General features: G+C 35.2%; 2 protein-coding genes across 2 annotated transcripts in view; one reads left to right on the top strand and one right to left on the bottom strand.

Annotated features, from left to right (window-relative positions):
* Positions 1 to 20,198, bottom strand: part of LOC140437814 (uncharacterized) — a 46,826-nt gene extending 26,628 nt beyond the window's left edge. Inside the window, exons 1-2 of the mRNA XM_072527567.1 lie at positions 20,072 to 20,198; positions 5,164 to 5,529 (exon numbers count right to left, since the gene is read on the bottom strand). The gene's annotated coding sequence lies outside the window, so the exon portion shown is untranslated. The remainder of the gene's footprint in view (positions 1 to 5,163; positions 5,530 to 20,071) is intronic.
* LOC140437816 (partner of bursicon-like) overlaps positions 1 to 21,225 on the top strand; it is a 32,538-nt gene extending 11,313 nt beyond the window's left edge. The window contains exons 4-7 of the mRNA XM_072527578.1: positions 4,531 to 4,536; positions 19,490 to 19,596; positions 19,862 to 19,987; positions 21,048 to 21,225. Of these exons, the coding sequence (XP_072383679.1) occupies positions 4,531 to 4,536; positions 19,490 to 19,596; positions 19,862 to 19,987; positions 21,048 to 21,188 (380 nt within the window). The 3' untranslated portion in view covers positions 21,189 to 21,225. The remainder of the gene's footprint in view (positions 1 to 4,530; positions 4,537 to 19,489; positions 19,597 to 19,861; positions 19,988 to 21,047) is intronic.
* Positions 21,226 to 21,665: the final 440 nt, after the last annotated feature.

Below are 21,665 nucleotides of genomic sequence, written 5' to 3'. Positions count from 1 at the left end.
AGTTGGAATTCAACTTTCCTACAGTTCGAGCGTAGAAAACTCTTTCGAGCAGGAACTTATATTCCCTGTAGGCAATCGACAGTCCATCGACATATCTTCTTCTTTAAGTTCCATCTTCTATCGAAGGTTGGGAATCATCATGACTATGCGGACTCTGTTGACTGCCGCTCTAAAAAGTTCTGCACTACTGCATTCAAACCATTACCTTAAGTTCTTAAGCCAGGATATTCTTCGTCTTCCCACATTTCGCTTTCCTCGGATTTTGCCTTGCATAATAAGTTGTAATAATGCGTATTTTTGCCCTCTCATCACATGTCCTAAGTGCTCAAGGTTTCGTCTTTTGGTAGTTAATATTATTTCCGCCTCATTTCCTATCCTTCTAGTTACTTCCACGTTTGACATTCTTTGAATCCATGATATTCGTAGGATTCTTCTGTAACACCAAAATTAAAAGGCGGCCAACTCATTCAGATGGACTTGTTTTAGTGTCCACGCTTCCAAGCCATAAAGAAGAGCAGAGAACACGTAGCATCGAAGCATTCTCAGGCGACATATAGCCAAATAATTTAACAATATTAAGTATGGTTTAATCAACTTGCAAGTACTACAAAGTTTACTGATTGTCCGAAAACGTTTTGAACTTAATTGGATTTTTAAAATTTAATTTTTAATTAAATATTCCAATTACAACAGAAGTGATTTACTTCGATGTTCGAGTTTTTTTCTATTTCACTTTTAAAAATAATTTCTTATACAATTACTTGTAATATCACATATTTTTTAACATGTTGTATCCAAATCTTAGTCGAAATTTCAGTAAAAATCTCTTGTGACTACAAAATCAATTTTTTCTATAAAAAATTAATCTACTGGTCCCGAAAACAAGATAAACATTTTAAATAATGATCCTATTAACAAACTATTTATTGACAATTCCTCATTTTTCACTAAAAATAATTTATTTTTCTTCAACCCGCTTGTGATGTACGAATGTACAATATTTTGCAAAATAAAGTCTTTTAAAACATTGTTGTACCATATTATTTATCCTTACGTATTCCTTAGGAACAACACAGGACAATGTACTACACAGCGGAACAGCATTTGGAAAATCACAGCTATAATGAAGTGGTACAGATAATAATGCATTATTAAAAAGCTGAATAACAGCCGAATTATTAAAAAAATATACAGAATTTTACAGCACAAATACCCGATAAGTGGGCAGTTGGCATTATACAACCAATATACAAGGAATGAGATAAGACTCAAGCGAGAAGTATAAGTCAATTATGTTCTGAGCTGCTAAATGTTCCACGATAACCAGAGTTGGAAAAATAACAATTTATAGACGAAAGTGAGGAACTATTATAGTAGCACCGAAAACCCACCGAGAATTTTTTTTTTCAAAACTTTGTCGCAAACATTTCCCAAAAGTACTAAATCGGAAACAAAATAGTAATCATTTTCACAAAACTGTAAAATCTGCAATCGATTTATTTCTTGCGAATAGCAACGCTACAATTTGCGAAAATCCTGTCGAGCAATTAAACAGTATACAAATCGAAAGTGCTGCTTTGCGCCAGCGCACGGGATAGAAACACCAACATATCATGTAGTACATGTAAAAAACCCATTTGCAACATACATAAGTTCTCTAAATACGAGGGTTTTCTTTTTAGTTTTGCGTATAGTCATAAAGACAAGAAATATATAGACTTATACTATATTGCTTTTCAAATTACGTCCCACCAAGATCGATACACTTTTGTATACGTTCAAACCAATTGGTAAAACAGTTATTCCGGTCTTCGAAGCATCGATGGCTTCTTCTGGCGACTGGAATCGCTGCCAACGAATTGAATTGAAAGAAGTAGTTGGGACTTAGCTCGGGGCTATACGGTGGATGGTTTAACAATTCGATGTTTTGAAGCTCCAAAACTCTATTGTCTTTTGGGCAGTGTGAGCACTTGCCTCGTCCTGATGTAGGATGATTTGCCATTGTGGGTTGCTTTGTCAGAGTTTCCCGATAACTTCTGGTAAACAAACGGTTATATAACAATCAGAACTAACTGTTCTTCGATCTTCTAAAGCAATTGTTGCCACATGATCAGATTTTGACACAAAAGCTGCGACCATTTTCTTTGACACACTTCGAGAACGGATCACTTTTGTTGGTTTTTGCTCAACGTGAAACACCCACACAGCGGATTGGCGAATATTTTCCAGTTCATAGAAGTAAATCCAAGATTCATCGCCACTAACAATACCATAAACTTTTTCTGAGCTTCCTTTGTTGAACCGTTCCAATGTTTTTCGCAACAATTGACGCAAACCGCTTTTTGCTCTTCTGTAAACAAATGAGGGATCCAACGGGAAACCAACTTAGTGACACCCAGTTCTTCATGTAGGATCTTTTGGATCGAGGTCTTTAAAATGCCCCAAGATGCCTCTACCTCCCGGTATGTTACACGGGGGCCACCCATCAAGAATAAAGTGCAATGCGTTTCCGGCTTTGCGGCATTGTTCCTTCCAAGAATGTGAGAAAGCACGATTATTCCTTCTGTGTACATTTATGTGACCTTGACAGTTCTATGATTTCTCATTTATCAGTGCAAGCAGCAAGGAGTCATAAGAAGTTTAAAGTCTATTTTCGGAAACAGCTTTTGAAAAGGATGATTTTTTCTATGGACAATGGGGAATCCGTGAACATTACCATCCTTGATGCAATTCAGTTTTAGGAACAATGCGTGGAGTGCGGTTACGTCAAGTGCAAGTTACGAAGTGCTTTCGTCAAGCTAAATTATTGACTGTAGATTCTCCCAATGTTCAGGATGTTGAGGAGCATGACGAAATGCCATTGTCAGAGTTGATACAAAAATTTAGTGTAAACCAGAGAGAGTTTGGAACTAAGTACATTTCCTAAACGATCAGGTAGAAACATCTTAAGTTTTAAGTGATAAAGAAATTGTGGAACAAGTGCAAAATGTGGAAATGGATATTGATAAAGATAATGAAGAAGGCGGCAATGATTGCTCTATAATCCAAGAAGCAATGAGAACTGCTGAGACCATGTAAAGGTTTTACCAGTTCAGGGAGGCATCCACAACTACCAAAGAAGCAGCTCAGCTTATTAAGGACACTACAGCATGACTTTATTTTTCGGAAACGGTTGTTCAGAAGAAAATAACTGACTTTTTCAGCATTAGAGAACTTTTCATAAAAAATATAAGTTTCATATACATGATATGTTTTATTTCTTAATTTTTTTTATCCTAAATGCAGCTGTAATAATAAATACTGCTGTAATAAAATTTTGCCTCGTTAAAATTTCATTTTTTTCTATCTCTTTTATAACGTCACTCTGATATAGCGTCATTTTTTTTACTGGGACCTTCAATGACGCTATAACCAAGTTCCACTGTATTATGTTATGAATATCTTGAAGATATGATAATTTTTATCGAGAAAGAGCTCCGAAAGAAAAAGGTAACGGTTCAAAGATTGCCATCCTATCGTTTATTACTTCGTCGCAAATACCGGTTAATTTTGACATTTTTTATCTCAGAAACTACTGCTCGTAATTCAACTTTTTTTCTTTTAAAAGAAGTGTCTTGCCGATTCTTTTTCAACGCTGATTTTTGATTAATTTAAACTAATAGTTACCGAGATATTATATTTGTTTATAAGCCAAAAAATTGTTTATATAAAACATTCCTGTTAGATTTCAATTCTATAAAGTACGTTAGATACACGGAGTGCTTTTTTATACGTAAAAACATTGGCAAACTAGATCAGTTTTTTTGGTGAGAACTGTCTTGAGATCATCATCTGTGAATCCGTGGGATCTTCTTTTTTCCTTGAATTGAGGACAATCAAGCAGGATGTGTTTAACAGTCAGTGGGTTAGAGCAGCTGGAGCAGATAGGTAGCGGTTCTTTTGTTATTAGGTATTTGTGTGTTAAGGCAGTATGGCCAATTCTTAAACGATTAATAATGACTTGGTTTCTTCTGTTTAAAGAAGTCTCCAGGACATCAGTTATTTTTGGGCAAATTACATTTAATTTAGTACCTAATTTTTCCCAATAATTTTGCCAAGTATTAATACAGTGGATTTTAACCAGGTTTTTCAGATCGGTGTACGGATATGTTTTCAATTTCGCAGAATCGTTTGAGCTCATTCGACTTTTATTAGCCAGTTGGTCTGCTTTTTCATTTCCGTAAATACCTGTATGTAAAGGTACCCAAATAAAAGCCGCTTCCTTTCCTAATGATCGAAATTTTTCTAGTTCGTTTTTTATACTCTGTATAATAGGGTTGTTGGTATATATTTCTTTCAGTTCCAGTAATGCATTTAATGAGTCTGTTACGATAATGCATCGTTCATCGTTCTACTCTTTTCGAAGAAGATTAGGGCTTTCAAAATAGCTGTAGCCTCACCTGTTAGTATACTGCAGTTGGTTGGTATCTATATGCTATAAGAATTTTCTTTATAGTAGTAGGCAGCAGCGTGACATTGGGAGTTTTAGAGGCATCGGTAAATATTTGCAAATAATTCGGATAGTGGTCTAGAATTTCCATGAATAGAGATTTAATTATTGTGGAATTTGTAGTTGATTTGGGATAAAGGGTAAGTGTTACGTCAATAGTTAATGGGTGGTTTTCCATGGAGGATAGTTTGCATTTATATGTAGCGATACATTGAGATGATTCCTACCGAAATTTGTGAGCTTTATTCTTTCTATGAGGGGGGTAGAGTTTTTGGTCCTATTGTTAGGAGGAAGGCCAGGGTTGCAGATGTGGAAAAAAACAGGATGCTGTTTCTGGGATGATATCTTTGCAATGTAGTTCAAGGATAGTTGCTGTCGTCTTATATGCAAGGGAGGTTCTCCAGTTAGAACTTGCATACTACTAACCGGACTAGGTTTAAGAGCTTTGTGCTAATCTCAAAGCTGTAGATTGAATACTGTTTAGTTTTTTTTAGAGTGGTTTTACATGCAGCATCGTAACATATGCAACCATAGTCGATTTTAGTTCTAATGAGCGATTTGTAAAGCCTAATTAATATTTTATGATCAGTTTTTGTTGTGCAAGATTTTACAGAATTTAAATTTTTATAATGCTACTGTACGTATCATATTATAAACTAAAAGCTGCTTCCTACCTTACTAATCCAGCATATATTCAACTAATCCAACGGAAGATCGAACCTCTTGTGCAGCTCTGATACAGTGACATGTTCAGCGTCGGCCAGGTATCCCAGAATCACCTGCGCCAGATCCTTCATTTCGTTGTACTCGTGTAGAGCGTCCATCTGCGGGTGAAGGTCGGTCGTAACACCATGACTTTCTAGTTCTGCTATTTCTTTATCTAATTTCGATTCTTCTTTCAATAAACGCTCGTATCTGGACTTAAGTTCTATATTCGAAGACGTCTCTTTAGAGTCTACCTTTTTGATCTTTTTGGAGGATTTTGACAGTTTTGAGTGACGTTTGGAAATGTCCATTTAATTTACGGCATTTGGAAGTATCTGAAACAAAACAAATATTGTTTTGCATATAAAATATAAAATGAGTGTGTGGTATATCAATTTGTCTTAAGATATGCAGAGCTTAAATTTTTAGAAAAGGAAAGTGGTACAGTAGACTAGTGCGAGGCTTCATACTATGTTTCTGTATTTATAAAATCTAAATTTAAAATTATTTCATTTAATTTTAGTTTTATTTACACTGGCTAGTAATAATGTTGATTATAAAGATATTTACAGGACAGAAAAACGCAAATAAAATTCTTTACTCGCTCAATCTCGAAAAAATTGTTATAAAGAACGAATTGAAAATAGCGAAAATAAAACTAAAATGGTTTGGCAATTCGTAAAAGAGATTAGGGTAATTTCAAAAATCAAGGTAATTTCTATTTAAAGGATGACCCTCAGGTGCTTTCTAACGAAATAAATCAATTTATGGCAAATGCAGCGCCAGAAGGTGTAAAGAAAATAAAGCATGTAAAAAAGTTTCATTATCAGTAGTAATATCCCTAGGACATTGATAACAGACGAGATAATTTCATGACAATCGAAAGCTCGTTCCTTGGTAACAGCACGAAGCCGAAGGCTGAGTGCTGTTACCAAGCAACGAGCTTGAGAAATTTGTCATGAAATTATGAGGCATTCATCAATGTCCGAGGGATATTCGGCGGATAATTTTTCGAAAAAAAAAATCATAACTCAACATAACGAAACATTTATTTATTAAAAGTACAGTTAGTAAAAGTACAATTATTAAAATTTAAGTTAACATTAGATTCGTTGCTGTTCTCTACTATAGAAGATCTATTACCACGCATAATATTTATAATCTTGTTGTGGTGTTCTTGATCTAGATTCAAGTATGGTTTTATAGAATTCTGATTGCCATGACCAGTAATTTTTAGCAATTGTTGTTCTTCTACACCACTTTTTGCTAATTCGCTAACAGCAGTTGATCTATTCGAGTGATTTGTTATCTTTTTCTCCTTTACATTCAAGCCAATTGCTTCAGCAGAAGATTTAGTCCATCCATTCATTGTATTTCTTCCAACAGGTACATTATCGTACCGTTTGTCAGTTTCATTTTTCCAGTGTCGATTTGGTTTTAAGAACAGTCGTGGTGAGGTAATATTGTCGCCTCGTTTTGATATCAGTTTATGAAAAAGACGTACAGGGCATCTTTGTCTCTCACTATTGATAACCAACCATTTACTACTTGCATAGCTTTTAGAACCACCTTGGCACGTTTTACTGAATACCGGATTGTATTCAATGCGATTTGTTGGAGTGTCATCGTTATTTTTCTCGATTTGAAAAAAATCCACCAGACAAGAAACTGCCTCTCCTCCTCGCCACGCTAATTCTACAGCAGCAATATGTTAAAATTTACGCATAAGACCTTCAGGGGTATCTTCATCCCAAAGCAATATTATTTTGTTAATTTCAGACCAATTTAACGAAACTGAACTGGTCTTACGTTTACATGGATCTGCTTGTAGTTTCTTCCTGATTGCATCGCGGGCATCTCGGGCTGGTTTAAACACTGTATTGTTAAACGGGTCAATCATAATATTATAGTCATTATAGTACTTTTCTTGCAATAGTTTGCACGAAACGTTCCACATTGTCTTTACCGTTGCCTCTTTGAATTCGTCCCCGTTTTTCTTTCTCATATTGACGGCCCAATCTTTTAGTATCAACGCCAATTCTTCTAATCTTCTATGTTCATTCAACTCATATTCTCGTCCGCAGCAAAATTCCATGAAGTTGTCAAACTCGATCGTGTTGTCATATGGATTGAAAATTGCACTGCATACAATTATCAGTCTAATGTTGACATGATTGGGTAAAATTGTTCCACATGACACAAAATGACGAAATTTGAATGGTTGTTAGAACAGTCGAAAAATTATCGAACAAAATAATCATTGCATGTTTCTAACTCCCGTTTCAGAGAAAGAAATAAGTCACATAATAAATAAATTAAAAAAGAAGCATAGCTCTGGTTATGATGAAATATCATCCGACTTAGTAAAAGTTTATGGTCGGTATTATAGAATTTAACAGGATATCTAACACAGATATAAAATCATATTTTCTGCGAATAGACAAAGACAACAATCATACTTCCCCTTGGTCTCCCCTCCACATTTCTAATAGACGCCCAGTGAGACGATTATTTCCGATCCAGTTTATAATACCTAAGAAACAGCGACAAGGTTGCCTTATTACATATGAAACATTGATAAAATTTTATTTATATAAAACAATTTCCGAAGTGGAAATCAAAATGTTAAATTACTCGTATTGTAAAGTAAAATTGTGGCATATTCCCAGTAAAAAACAGTAAGCTGCCATTTAAATCAATTCGCCCAAATTTGATTATCTTAGAACATTGTTCAAATGCTAAAAAGACAACAGGTCAAATAAAACCAATAACTTTGGCAACGTTGAACTTCCCCTCTTTTATTAATTTCCAGTAATGCATTCTCTACGATATAAAGGGCGGACCTAATATACCTCTCTCTTTTTAAACAGGTGTTTCTCACTCCATCTCACGTAAGGTCCATACCGACCATAAACTTTTACCTATACTGTATATATTCAGGGATTCTACAGTATTCACTGCCTTCCCTCACTCAACCGTTTCCATCTCTCTCTGTTGTCCCAGTCTCCACCGTTTAGGCCTCTCTTATTCATAGTCTACTTCGTTCCTCCAGGATCTTCGGGGTCGTCATGTTTTCGTCTTTCCTAAATGTGCTTTGCTGGGAAAAAACATTAGAAACACTCCTCACAGTGGCAGAGCAAACTCTAAGCAAGGCTGAACAGTGGTTCAGTGGAAATCGGTTGTTGCTTAATACTGATAAGACAGTTTTTGTTTACTTTAGAACCAGCCAGTGACGAGAACAGTTCCCAGATACAATCAATCAGTTAAATTTCTTGGTCTTCATATTGTCCAGAACTTGAATTGGGGGGAACAAATTCAAAATAAAGCAAAAAAAAAACCGGAAAAGAGCCTGCTACTCATTAAGAGTGTTGAAGAGCTATCTATGCCAGGAGATTTTACTATCAGTATATTATGCAAACTTTTATTCTGTTATGCGATATGGAGTAATCTTCTGGGGTGCTGCAGTAGATATCTCAACTGTCTTTATAGTCCAAAAAAGGCAGTCCGGATGATCTTAGAACTAAATGCGGGAGAATCCTGTAGAGACCGATTCAAATCAGTCAATATTTACTTTGTTTTATCACATGCTTCCCAATCATGAATATAATAATACAAGAAGCCTTAATTTGAATTTCCCGCTTCACAGATTGTCTATAACAGAGGGAAGTCCTTTGTATGTGTGTGCTAAATTTTACAATAGTCTACCATCTGACATTCAACACACGCATAGAGCACAGGAAACACACTATAGAGCTTTTAAAAGAAAGGGTTTTTAAGACCTAGTTAACATTGAGCCCTATACTGTGGCGGAGTGTCTGGCCTATCCTTCTCCCTGATCAGGATATTTAATTTTAATCTGAGATTAATGATGTGACGTTATTTGCTCAATTATGTTAAAAAATTTATGCAAATAAAAATTTACTCTACTCTACGACTCTAGTCAATATCCTGGTTATAATTAGATTTTAATAAAATTGAAAAAGTTTACATGTTATTTAACGGACTTCCATCGTTGCGTAAATGGACTCTTCCAACTGTTTACAGCGCCTTACCTAGCCGCTACTTCCGTGACGCTCGCCTCAGCATTTTACTATAGAGATAGTATAGAAACTTCAGAATAGATCAGAAATTGACAAAATATGAAACTGACATTCAGAGCAGTGAAAAATAAAAGAAAAGCTAATATATTACTAAAATCTATTAGAGAGACGATATACTACACAATGTATGAGAGCAATATATTTTTTTTTGCTTCTGTCTTTCAAAAATTTTGATTATTAAAATTTTTATATAAATAAAATCATTATGATGTTGGAATTTATCAAGAAACTTAATTTTGTAAGTCTTAATTGACTAACTTTCGGTTCAAATATCTCAGATTCTTATAAAAATATTTAAAACATTTCTTAGCATTAAGAAACAACATCGCCGACCCCAAAACAATACCCCCGCCGGTCACGAACACCAGCTACACCATTACACCGCCACTAGGAACCACCGAGGGGTATAGTAGAAAACATACATTTCTAATAAAACGTAAGACAAAGAAAAAATAACCAACTAAGTGTCAAGCGAATGAACAGTGGCGCAGAATGATTATGTGAGGTATTATTATTTAAATTAAACCAAGTTGTATATAGTGGCTAATTAAATATATAATTTCCTAGTTTTAGGCTCTGCGATTTGTAAAGCTAATTTATATTAAACAGTATTAAAGTCAACGAGAACTGTTGGCGGAAAACGAAAGCAGTTTTCAAAAATCCTTGTTCTTCTCTTATTGCGATTTGCTGTTATTGCTCCTATCTATCATTGCTATTTTCTTAGCAGCTGTTCTATAGAGCTCTAATGAACTATCTATATTGTGTCATGACTTTCATATGGTTCTACTGTTGTAAATAGGTACTTGACAAAGTTGCGCCTTTATCACCAACATATCGTAATATGCAAACTAACGCTGGATTTATAGTTTGACGGACTGTAAACGTAGACGCACTGGAAACGGATCAACATAGAATTTTGTGTACTCGTGTTTATAGATAAACGTAAACGCATGGCGGAGACGGAACGTAAGTGAAACGGACTGGAACGGAAGAGTTGGCCAACTTTCATCTTTTACTTGCCTCTGGCCAATCAAAAAGGAGAATTTTGTGCTGTCGACCAAAGTGAACTGTCCAGCCCGCCCTCCATTTTGTAAATTCGTTTATCAACATATTCGAATTTTGTTGATTATTTGTTACAATGGACTATAAGTTAATAATTTATAAAATAATAAATAATAAATGGATATCAAGTATAATTTCAATATTTCAGATAAATATGAGTTGTTAATTAGCCCAAAGGCCCGTTTTCACACTACGTCTTATTGTACGTTTTGTGGGTCATATAAAACGTACGATAAAATGTACGTTTTGTCCAGTGTATACACACTACGTTTTTCCTTCCGTTTTCTACCTCATTTCTAAATTCAAAGTCTTGAGTTGTGTGAAGTTTGTTTAGTGTTTTTTTTTTATTATGGACGAAACACGGCTGCTTTCTTTTATTTTTTCAACTATAAAGATACTACGACTGAGGAAAAAGGGGATGAAGAGGGAAAAGACAAGATGGTCAAGGGAGTGGACTTCTAAAAAGAAGCCAGCATTCCCACGTCTCGTTACTAAAAGAGGCGAACTAGATGACTGGCGCAATTATTTGCGAATGGACACCTCAGCCTATTGTCAATTGCTAGAGTTGGTAACACATACATATTGAAATAAGACACCTCATGAGAAAAGCCATTACACCCCATGAAAGACTCACAGCAACTCTCAGATATCTTACAACAGGACGCAACGTGAAGGACTTGGAGTTCACAATCATAATATCCAAACTAGCGTTAAGCCAAATAATTCCTGAAACCTGTAATGCAATCTACTTGGTTTTAAAACATAACTACTTAAAAACTTTTATACAATTCAATAAATTCCCGGAGAAAATCGTGGGTGCATTGCAGCAAATCTGACATTATTAGGCTTTTTTTGGGAAAAATGAAACCAACAGCAGTGGAACTAGTCGTCAAATAAGTCAAGATCGGACGACTTGTCTGAATATGTATTTTCACGTAACGTTTTATCCTATCAGTTCTCGCAAAACTATGCTTCTCCCATCATTTCTACGATCTGACCTTGGATTTCATTTCGATTCGACAAGACGTACGTTTTGCTGTTTACATGCCACGTTTTATTGTATAGGATTTGTCCTATCCAACAAAACGTACAATAAGACGTAGCGTCAAAACCGGCCTTAATTCGGGATTATCCACACATACGATAAATCCAGTAAATATTTTAAAGACCGGGACATGAAAAAAAATAGTTGGAAAAAAATTTCCGAAGAACTTGAAATGAACGGTATGTATATATCTTGTGTAATTCGAAGTAAACTGCCTAATTGCAGTTTTGCACTACTTGTAAATGTGTTTTTTGCATTATACTTTTTCAGTGAAAGATTGCCAGAGAATTTAAAAATAAATTTGAGAAATAAGTATGGAAGGGAGAAGAAGGCGTTGCCTTCTGATTCCGGAGCTCCTGTTACTCCACGCAAAACGGATAAATATTATATTAAAAAATAGTAGAAATAAACACCAGGGTGGAATATCAGTAGGAGATCAAAAAATCAGTAACTGGTGATATGCTGATGAATCAAGAAGAAATGGAAGACATAATGAGATGTCTGGAGGAGAAAAGCAAAACATATGGACTAAAGCTAAATAGGAGTAAGACAAAGATCATGATAGTAGATACGAGCTCGGAATAATCTTCAACACATTAAAGAAATTGGGTGCTTTGAATTAGTAAAGTTTCATATACCTGGGGTCCCTAATAACAAATGACGGAGGGTGTGACAGAAATACGTAGAAGGTTGACTATTGCTAGAACAGCTATGATGAAATTGGTAACAATTTGGAAAAATTCTAGCATAACAATACACACAAAACTAAGGCTGGTAAGGGCACTCATTTTTCCCATAGCCACATCTGCATCCGAAACGTGGACCTTAAAGAAAGCGGATAAAAATCAACTAAAGAATATCCTGGATTGATCATCGCACTAACGTATCGATATTAGAACAACTTAAAGTAAAGGATATATTGCTTAAACAAATACAACAGAGATATTTGTAGTATTTTGGACACATTTCTAGAAGAACAGGTACGATGGAAAAACTGATAGTCGAGGGTAGAGTTAAATGAAAGAGACCTAGGGCAAGATCTTCAAGCCGTTGGGTAGATCAAACAAAAATATTGATTAACCAAGGTTATTGAAAAATATTATACATGAAGCCGAACAACTAGCCCAGGACAGTGAAGGATGGAGGGAAATCGTGAAAAAACTGTAAAGGCCTGATGGTGTCACCACATCCCAAAAGAGATTAGGACTTAGGAGGAGGAAATAAACACACACACAGTTTGTTTATGATTCCTATAATTTATAGGTTTCGTTGAATGTCGGTTAATGTCACTCATTCATGCTCACCAACTCTAGCCTCTGTTTCTAATCATGCGCAAAAATTACACTCCGTCGATTTATAAATTGACATAATATTTACAGTCCGTTTGTTAAGTCTCCAGTCCGTCAAACTATAAATCCAGCTTAATATTTAAAATAAAACCTATCGTAGAGTAAACGGTGTTATGTTTGATCCATATTTCTAGTACATCCTTAATTAATAATAAGCATAAATAACATATGGTGGCAGCGTAAACAAGGCGATAGAACAAGTTTTGATCTCTCGTGTGGAGGGGGCTACTTATTGTAAAATTCGATAAATTGGTGCAGCGGTCCGCTGTTTATCGTTCATACGACACCCACCCCTACCCATCATTCACGTCTGATACTCAAACCTATATCCGAGAAGAAAACCTCCACTAATACAAAAAAGCAGTGGAAGAAACCGCTGAGAACAAATGCATCACTATATGTATCCTAATATACCGCCACTCCAACCTCAAGGTGTAACACCATCCATAACCCAAGGTAAAAAGTGAGCCCCAAGCAATATTTAAAGGAGGAAGCGAGCCAAAGGGGATTATAACGTTGTCTCTCTGGACCGAAAAAACAATGGAGGAGAATGGCAGTTAAAAGGAAATGAGAGATAGTAATGATGGGAGTGAATGAGCGACCAATATTAATAGAAAAAAAAAAGAAATCGCGCGGTGAGCAAAACATAGGACCTGGTGGAAATAAGAATAGTAAAATCAATCTAAAAATAAGTGAAACACAGTAAGGAATGTCGAAAATAAAAAGATGCATCGACGAGTTAGTAAACCAAACAAAGTCGTTGGTAACTGCGAAGAATGAGATTAAACAAAAAGCTACAAAGGTACGATAGATTTGGTGTGAAATAATATATTCCAGTCGCCAGAGCCGAAAATTTCACTGAACCTCTAAAAATCATGCGAACAAGATGAATTTTGGTGAGAACGTCAATTTTGGGACCGGACGTCAATTTTGGGACCCCAAAAAAGACGCAAAAAAGTTTGCTAGTTCTACCGCCGAGCTTCCGCCTAAAACCCCACTCGTAACGAGGGGAAACGGAAAAGATCGATTTACCAAGAACCTGTACGCCGTAGAAAAAGTTGTTCCAAACAAAAAATGTAGCTGAGATAATGTTGAACAAAAACATGTATTAGCACTTTTTCTGTAGAATAAACCGTTCTCTTAGAAACAACGCTTAAAGCGACCGGAATGTCAGTTCAATTCGGCGCGCGTGAAATTTTTCAAACAATTTCAATTTTTTAAACATTTGTATCAACTCGACGGCAAAAATTCGTTATGCCATTTTTGCAATTTTTACGATTCTCGTGAGATTAATCAAATTTATCACTTCCATTGACCGGTCGCTGCTGTGGAATTTCCATTGATATAGCCTAATCCCGTCTTCTTATGTTTGGTTCTTGAGTCTTGTTTGTTCCTCATCTGGCATGCTTTGAACATGGTCTCTTGAACATTGCTTGGGTGCTATATCTCATCTCATCACAACCTGTACTCCTAGTGCTGATCTGTTCTTAGTTTAGCTTATTATTTTGTTTATACTCGCCTGATAATTCTTAATATTTTGATTATTAAACAATTTCTTCGTTTTTATGAAAATGGTCGTTACAATTTCAATATGTCTTCGGATTTTAACGTTGTGGTCACTTGTTTCGTTTATCATAGCTCTAAGGCATTTGTAATTATTTACTTTTTCGATGGGGATGATGCTACTATTCACAGATCTTTATCATCAATATTTATACTTTCGAGTGAATCGAGGAGAATCCTTTTCGAATTCTATGAAACAGGCTTGTATCCCTTGGATACTGTCATCGAATGCCATAGTCTGTGGACTAGTGCGCATTTCGATGCGCATCGCCCCGCCTCGAATTTTCCCATTGGCTCTTGACCTGGAAATCCCTATTTATCGCTCGAACGGCACATATAAATATTGGCGATTTTCAGGTCAGCCAGTTCAGTTCCTCACGGGCTCTCCGAGAGCTTAGTGCTCTCGGGGCTCTGCTTCCTGCATTTATTTTCCATACTCTGTGGCTGAGAATTGTTTCAACTTAACTTGGTGTTTTTATTTCGACGAAGAAATTGTCATGTAAGAAATATCTTGCCTTTTTCAAGGCAAGACACCGAAGATAAATATTTTCCAAGTCCATAACCCGAAAATGGACTTAAGTAGAGGAGCTCTCGACAGTATATTCGAAGCCCTCTACAGAGCACCCGGGGATATCAGAAGGTGGTTAGACCCTTATTTGTTCCCCCGAGGTGACAATACAAGCCTACATTTGGAGCAAACAAATTTTGTATTCTTAATATCAAGTTCCAACTTCTGGTCGAAGTAATTATCCATGAATGATTCAGTGGTAAAAGTAACTTGATTTGCCTGTAGTTTGTATTTTATACTTTCTTTATAGCTTGAATAGAAGAACCACCTTGTTTCTTAAGACGTTTGATGTTTATGATGTTTTAAATGCTGATATAGCCGAAGCGATTGATGATTGATTTTCTGTATCTGCCATCTCGATGAAGATATATCAAAAATAGTAATTTAATATGTGGTACTTAGCGATTCACTCATAGGAGAGACAAAACGAATCGAACGTAAGACAAAATAGAGAATTAAATACATTTTTAAATTAATAAAACCCCATATTTTCATAACCAATTCAATATACATAATCTTAATTCGATACCTAATTTTTCCAGATTGCCGGATAGTATAATAATGTTATTTACCGTCTAGAAATTGTTTGGATTTTTTTTATTTCGAAATGTGAAATTATGATTGGAAAAAAACCCGAGATAAACTCTTATATGATCGTTATGATATAACAAATAAGTAAACCTTATTATTTATAACTGGCTGTAAAATACTTACGTATAGTTATATTTCTTTGACTAAACATTATACAAATAAAACAAAAATAACGCCAAACGAGAAATAAATTAAATGAGGCAAATATATAGAAACACTTAGACTTTTTTATCGTGTTGTTAATTTGGAATTAAGATAGGTAAAACCACGCAAAAGGCCCAGAAACATACAGAAGAGCAATATCGAAGCATATATCAGCATAACATATGATAGTGAATTCCGGTGAATAACAGTAACAGGGGGAAAATGCTAAAAGGCACACAAATGGATTTTTGGCGATGATGGGCAAGAGAAAATGGATAACAAACAACCGTGGCAGTGATGTAATGAAGATATAGCATAATTGTAAAGTTAGTATTACAAAAGTAGCGAGAAATACTAACATTATATTTCCAGTTAATACACAGAATTCAAAATCGTATTTCACACTAGTCTCTCCTCCACATTCTGCATCAACTCCCACAATTAAGCGTTATGCAGATCGTTTCCTCATGAACTGTTTTGCCAACTTCAGGAAAGCAAAAAAGCTGCAAATGAAACTTTTAAAACAGCAGAAAACAGTAAAATAGTCATTTCAAAACATCAAATCTTTTGTCCGGCATAACATTGATAGAATTGATAAATAGTGCTACGTTTTTCTGAGGGTTCAGGAATTAAGTGAAGTAAACTTAGTTTAATTAATTTTATTTAACTCACTACAAAAAAACTCACTAAATAACAAATATCTCATTAACAATTATAAATAAACTATTTAATAATTTTCGCCTACAATAGTATGTAAATCACTTAAGAAACACTTCTATTCTAATTACTGCCTATTCAAAAGAGACGAGTAGTTTATATACACGAACATCTGTTCTAAAATTTCAGCGAAGGTACTAATGCCGAATCAGCACTTTAACACGAGATTCCAGAAAAATATAGATACTTAGTTTTCAAGAACTTTGCTGACAAAGTGGTTAATTCGACATCTAGAATTACTGTTACGCGAGGGCCGTAATTAGAACGTTGTGACTCATAACATCGCCCCCTTCTTTCAGGCTATTCACCCCGAACAGTAACTAAGTGGACCAGGTCGGTGGATTATGCCCCTCATAAGGACACAGTCTCTCAAGGTGGACGACCTTCGACTTACTTCTTGGCGTCAGTTGTACCCTATATACAAGGTCGTTTATCTTCTTAGTAACCTTAGGTCCCACCAGGGCCGCTGCAACTTGGGACTTGGACCAATCCTTCTGGTTGGTTGGTTTTTTAGAGCCAAACTGCACCACCAACCTTGAAACTAACGGGAGTGGATTTCTGATCGAAGCTAATCTTCATCCGGTCACTGGTGAGTTGTAGCTTAACCATGGACCTTAACCAGGCGATCTTTTAGGCCGCTGACATACTCAGAGATTGTCTCCTGATCCGACTCTCCGTCTGGTAGATTGCCATGTAGGAGATCGATGAAAAGCTTCATTTCTTGACCAATCAATAACATTGCTGGAGTATAACAAGTTGTTTCATGTTGGGAGCTTCGGTAGGCTAGCAGAAACAGAGGCACCAGTTTGTCCCTGTCTCTCTGATTTTCATGTAAAACAGGGACAGGTAGTTATGTCCGGTTATCTATTTCTACCATGCAGTCGAACTGAGGATGAACTGGTGTCGTTCTGGTTTCCTTAATTCCAGCAAAGCCATCATGGTCTTCCAAACTTCTGATTTGAAGTTGCGCCCCTGGCCAGAATGAAGCAGAAGTAGAACCATATGCTGGGAAACAACATTCTCAAGCAGAGCCTCACCAACTGTGATTTCTTCTTGGTTGGGTAGTGCAAATAATTCGGCCGATTTGGAAAAATAGGCATCAAATACTTGTTTTTTTATGTTGTTACTGGAATGGTCCCAGAATGTCAACAGCAACTCGTTCCTATGGAGTCCCGGTGATGTATTGTTGGAGTTTTCCTCTAAGTCTCGTTTGGATGCATGCACGTCACATCGTTTGTACCGTTCTTTCTTGTCGAAAATTAACCTAATAATACTTCTCACAAACTCTGTGTGTATAGTCTATAGTGTATAGCCTATTGCTCCCAAAATGCCCCCCACCCCCCGGGCGGCTATAATGGAGTTCTGTGCAAACACATCCTAACACATGACCTTGTTGGAAGAACAACTTGGAACACTGTTGTTATTCCATCTGGTCATCTCGCAGAGACAAGAAGTCCCACTCAAGCCAATAGCCCTTCACTGCTTGTCCATATTTGGCAATCTCCTGCCACTGTGGCTTAGCTCCATTGTACAGCCGCTTACGGACCATTTTTAGATTTGGATCTTTCTTTTTTTGGATTTTGGATCAGTCTCGAGATTTTCTTTGGCTAGAGCTTCTTCGTCACTTCCTCTAGGGTTTTCAACTGTAGAATTTGGCCCTCTCGTTCTTTTTGGCGCTCGCAGAATCGGCAGTGCCTCTGCATGGTCTTCTCGAGAGGCCGTCGGTATTTCCATGACTTCTTCCCGCTCGGTGGCGAATTTCAAAATCATATTCTGCCATATAGGAACGAATAGTACTGTTCTACTGCTTTGATGACCTCCAATAACTCCTTTTTGGTGACACAGAGTAGTTTCTTTCTGCTTTTCTCAGATATCCTTCTTCCATTTGACATATGCACTTTATTGTAAAACGATGTGGTATGTCACTTTTCACTGTAACCAACAAATGATTGCCTCTGAACATAATGTTGGCATTATCAGATGGTAATCCTAACATGTTGGATTTGTATGCCTGTCTCAGTAAAATATTGACAATCATTTTACCATGTTATGCTGTTGACAGGTATCAGTATCAGAAATTTTTCTTCTACTAGAAAAGCTTTCGTCAACAAATATTAAAAAATTATTGTGTTGCAGCTTGTCTACCAGGTTTTTTACTTTACCAGGTCGTTGTTTAACCACAAGCCAATTAATTTCTGTTCATATTTTAAACTTTTCGTCTTAGGAGGGCTTTCATCATAAACTGTATCACTGCTCATGGTCTTAAATCTTTTTTCTGAATTTAGATTCTTCTGTGGTTCTTCTTTTTAATATAATAGTTTCTGGCAGCCTTTACAAAAAAATAGGTACTATTATTTCTGTAGGATATTTACCAGCAGAAAATTGTACTAATAATATCATACACTGCCATTCAATACATATATACACAATTTTTTTATAAATCCGACCCCTAAGAATATCTTTGACTACAGCACTGATACAGCAAAAAGTGAAAATAGCTAACAGCTCTTTAGAGAAAAACAATCTAGAAAAGGGACATTTTATAAAAAGGGCTGGGGAGTAAAAAAACCGGCAGTGGTGTGTTTGTTCTGCTGTTGTGTTAGTGTAAATTGTTAGGAAATGTTTTTGAAAATTGTTTTACTAGGTAAATATAGATTCTAAATTATATAAGACTTCAAAAGTATTATTGAGCCCAAAATTGTATCAATTCATCAATTGATTAATCTGTTAAATGTGTAAAAATGCCACTTTTTTTGGCTTACATTTTGTATGGTTCCTACTTACTTAATTTAAAGAATATGACCCTGTTGCCACATATTTATTGCATTTATTTCTTCAATATTTTTATTTTTCCAATCTTCTTTGACTTTTATGATTAAAAAGAACTTCTACAATAAATTCTTCTATGAGTTATAGACTATTGTGATTTGTATTAGTGTATTCACAGGCTCATATTAAGAAATAACATAAGGATCTATGAGAACTTTAATATTACTGTGAGAACTTGTTATTATTTGTTAAATATTTCAAATACTTTTATTGCAGTCACAAATAGGGTATGGAATCTATTTCTATTATTAATAATTTTGGAAAATATATGCATTGATCCTAGACTACGAGCTGTGAAGTCCCAAGCAGATGCAGCTAGTGCAACAGATGAATGCCAAGTGACACCTGTGATACATGTTCTACAATACCCTGGCTGTGTACCAAAGCCTATACCCAGCTTTGCTTGTATAGGAAGGTGTGCTTCCTATTTGCAGGTAAGTATATCTTTATAAGGAGGAATTTTGTTCAGAAATATTAAATAATCATTAAGTTCAAGTTGCCTTATGTCAAAATTGTAATGACAATCCTAATTGTCTACACAAAATAAGAAAATACTACTTATTAGAAAATAAATTATTTGGACTGGATAATTAATGAACCAATATATTCATAGCAAATATGCAAATGCTTTAAATAACAAAAAAAAATGATCCAAATAAAATGGACACTATCTTTTGTAAATTCCACATGTGTTTCTAGGTTTCTGGCAGTAAAATTTGGCAAATGGAAAGATCCTGCATGTGTTGCCAAGAATCAGGTGAACGAGAAGCTTCAGTTTCATTGTTTTGTCCAAAAGCTAAACCAGGAGAACGAAAGTTCATAAAGGTTTGTCTACGTTTATACATTTTATAAAACAAAACAATTCTTGAATTCTAAAACTATGTTATCTATAGTAAAGTTAGTACTTACTATTTATCTCTTAAATGGAGGATATTCCACTCACACTTAACGTAAACACGATCACTACGATCAATCACTTAACTTTCTGTCAAAAATGCAGAAAAGCATTGGAAAATCAACCTTGAACAGCTTGCCCTTTAAGCAAAAATTCAATAAAAATTGTCAACTGTCATACTGTCAAAATATGTCATTTGACAAACGATCGCTACATTACGACTTTTACCTACAGTCCATCTAATTTAGATAACGATTTACGTCATTATCTACGTCAGAGATTGAAGTTGACATAGTTGCCAAAGAGTAAAAAAATCCTGAGTCCATTTTAAATTAAATAGGTCACATAATTATTGCAAAAGTGTACAACAACAGTATACAACAAAATAAATTAATATTTAATGTAAATAAATAGAAACAAAACAAGAGTTAAAAAATAATCTTGTTAAAAACAATTTGAGCCGCTTGTTTAAAAAACAACATCGTTTAAGTAATAGTAAATAATAAAAACAAAACTAAAGTGTCAACACCGCAACTGTCAAATAAGTGTTACCAATCTATGCCAAAATTTTACCTTCGTTCGATTACAGTTACAGTGTGTTCCGAACAAATGTTCTTGATAAAAACGCTTTATAATGCATTTATACAAATTAAATAAAACATATTATTGTGTATTTCTTTAAGTTAACATCAATAGAAATTTTTAAATATTATTTCTACGCGTATATAATAAAATATGTCTAGTGGCTGTAATGCCAGTGTACTCGGTAAAGTGATTCTAAAAAAGAACACACCTACACCCTAAATATTTCGTGTTGGTATCATGTGACGTCACAGGCTATGACGCCGATGACGTAAATCGTTATATAAATTAGATGAAGTGTATTTAATTTTAGATGTCGCCCAAAAACTTGTATTTTATTTTTTATTTTAAAAAACTGTATTCGAAATAGTCTCTTCGTTAAAAATGTCCCTTTATTTTTATTTTAAGGTTACTACCAAAGCACCTTTGGAGTGTATGTGCAGGCCATGTACAGGAGTGGAAGAAAGTGCTGTAATACCACAAGAAATGGCAGGATATTCCGATGAAACTCCTCTATCAGGACATTTTCTAAAATCTCACCAATTATAAATTATTTAGGAAATTATTATACATATAAATTAGAAAATAAAACGATTTTTATTTTTATCTTTCCTTATTATATTATAGATGTACAGCCTACATAGTGTAGGGAAGGTATTATCATTATAATGAAGAATAATTTGACATTTGTGCTCAAAACTGTGTCTTAATTTGACACCATAAAAGAAAAAATTAGGGATAAATTTAAAACCAATTGGGGAGCAATACTGCGGAAGAAAAACTACCAATATACAAGAATCCAAACCATTTTCTCCTTTAAGGCATGGTTCTCAACCCTAACATTTAAAAACAGAAGACATATCACCACAATAATAAGAATGAGAACAGGTCATTGCCTAACTAAGCAACATCTTTTTAAAATTAAAATAATAGACAGTCCGGCATGTGAATGCGGAGCAGTGGAGGATTTAAACCACATTTTCTTTGAGTGCCCCATTAATGTTATTCCTAACATGGATTTATATT

The sequence above is a fragment of the Diabrotica undecimpunctata genome, chromosome 3 (genome assembly GCF_040954645.1).
Source record: "Diabrotica undecimpunctata isolate CICGRU chromosome 3, icDiaUnde3, whole genome shotgun sequence".
Lineage (NCBI taxonomy): Eukaryota > Metazoa > Arthropoda > Insecta > Coleoptera > Chrysomelidae > Diabrotica > Diabrotica undecimpunctata.
The sequence above is the reverse complement of the archived record's forward strand: the minus strand, read 5'-3'. Positions and strand labels throughout refer to the sequence as shown.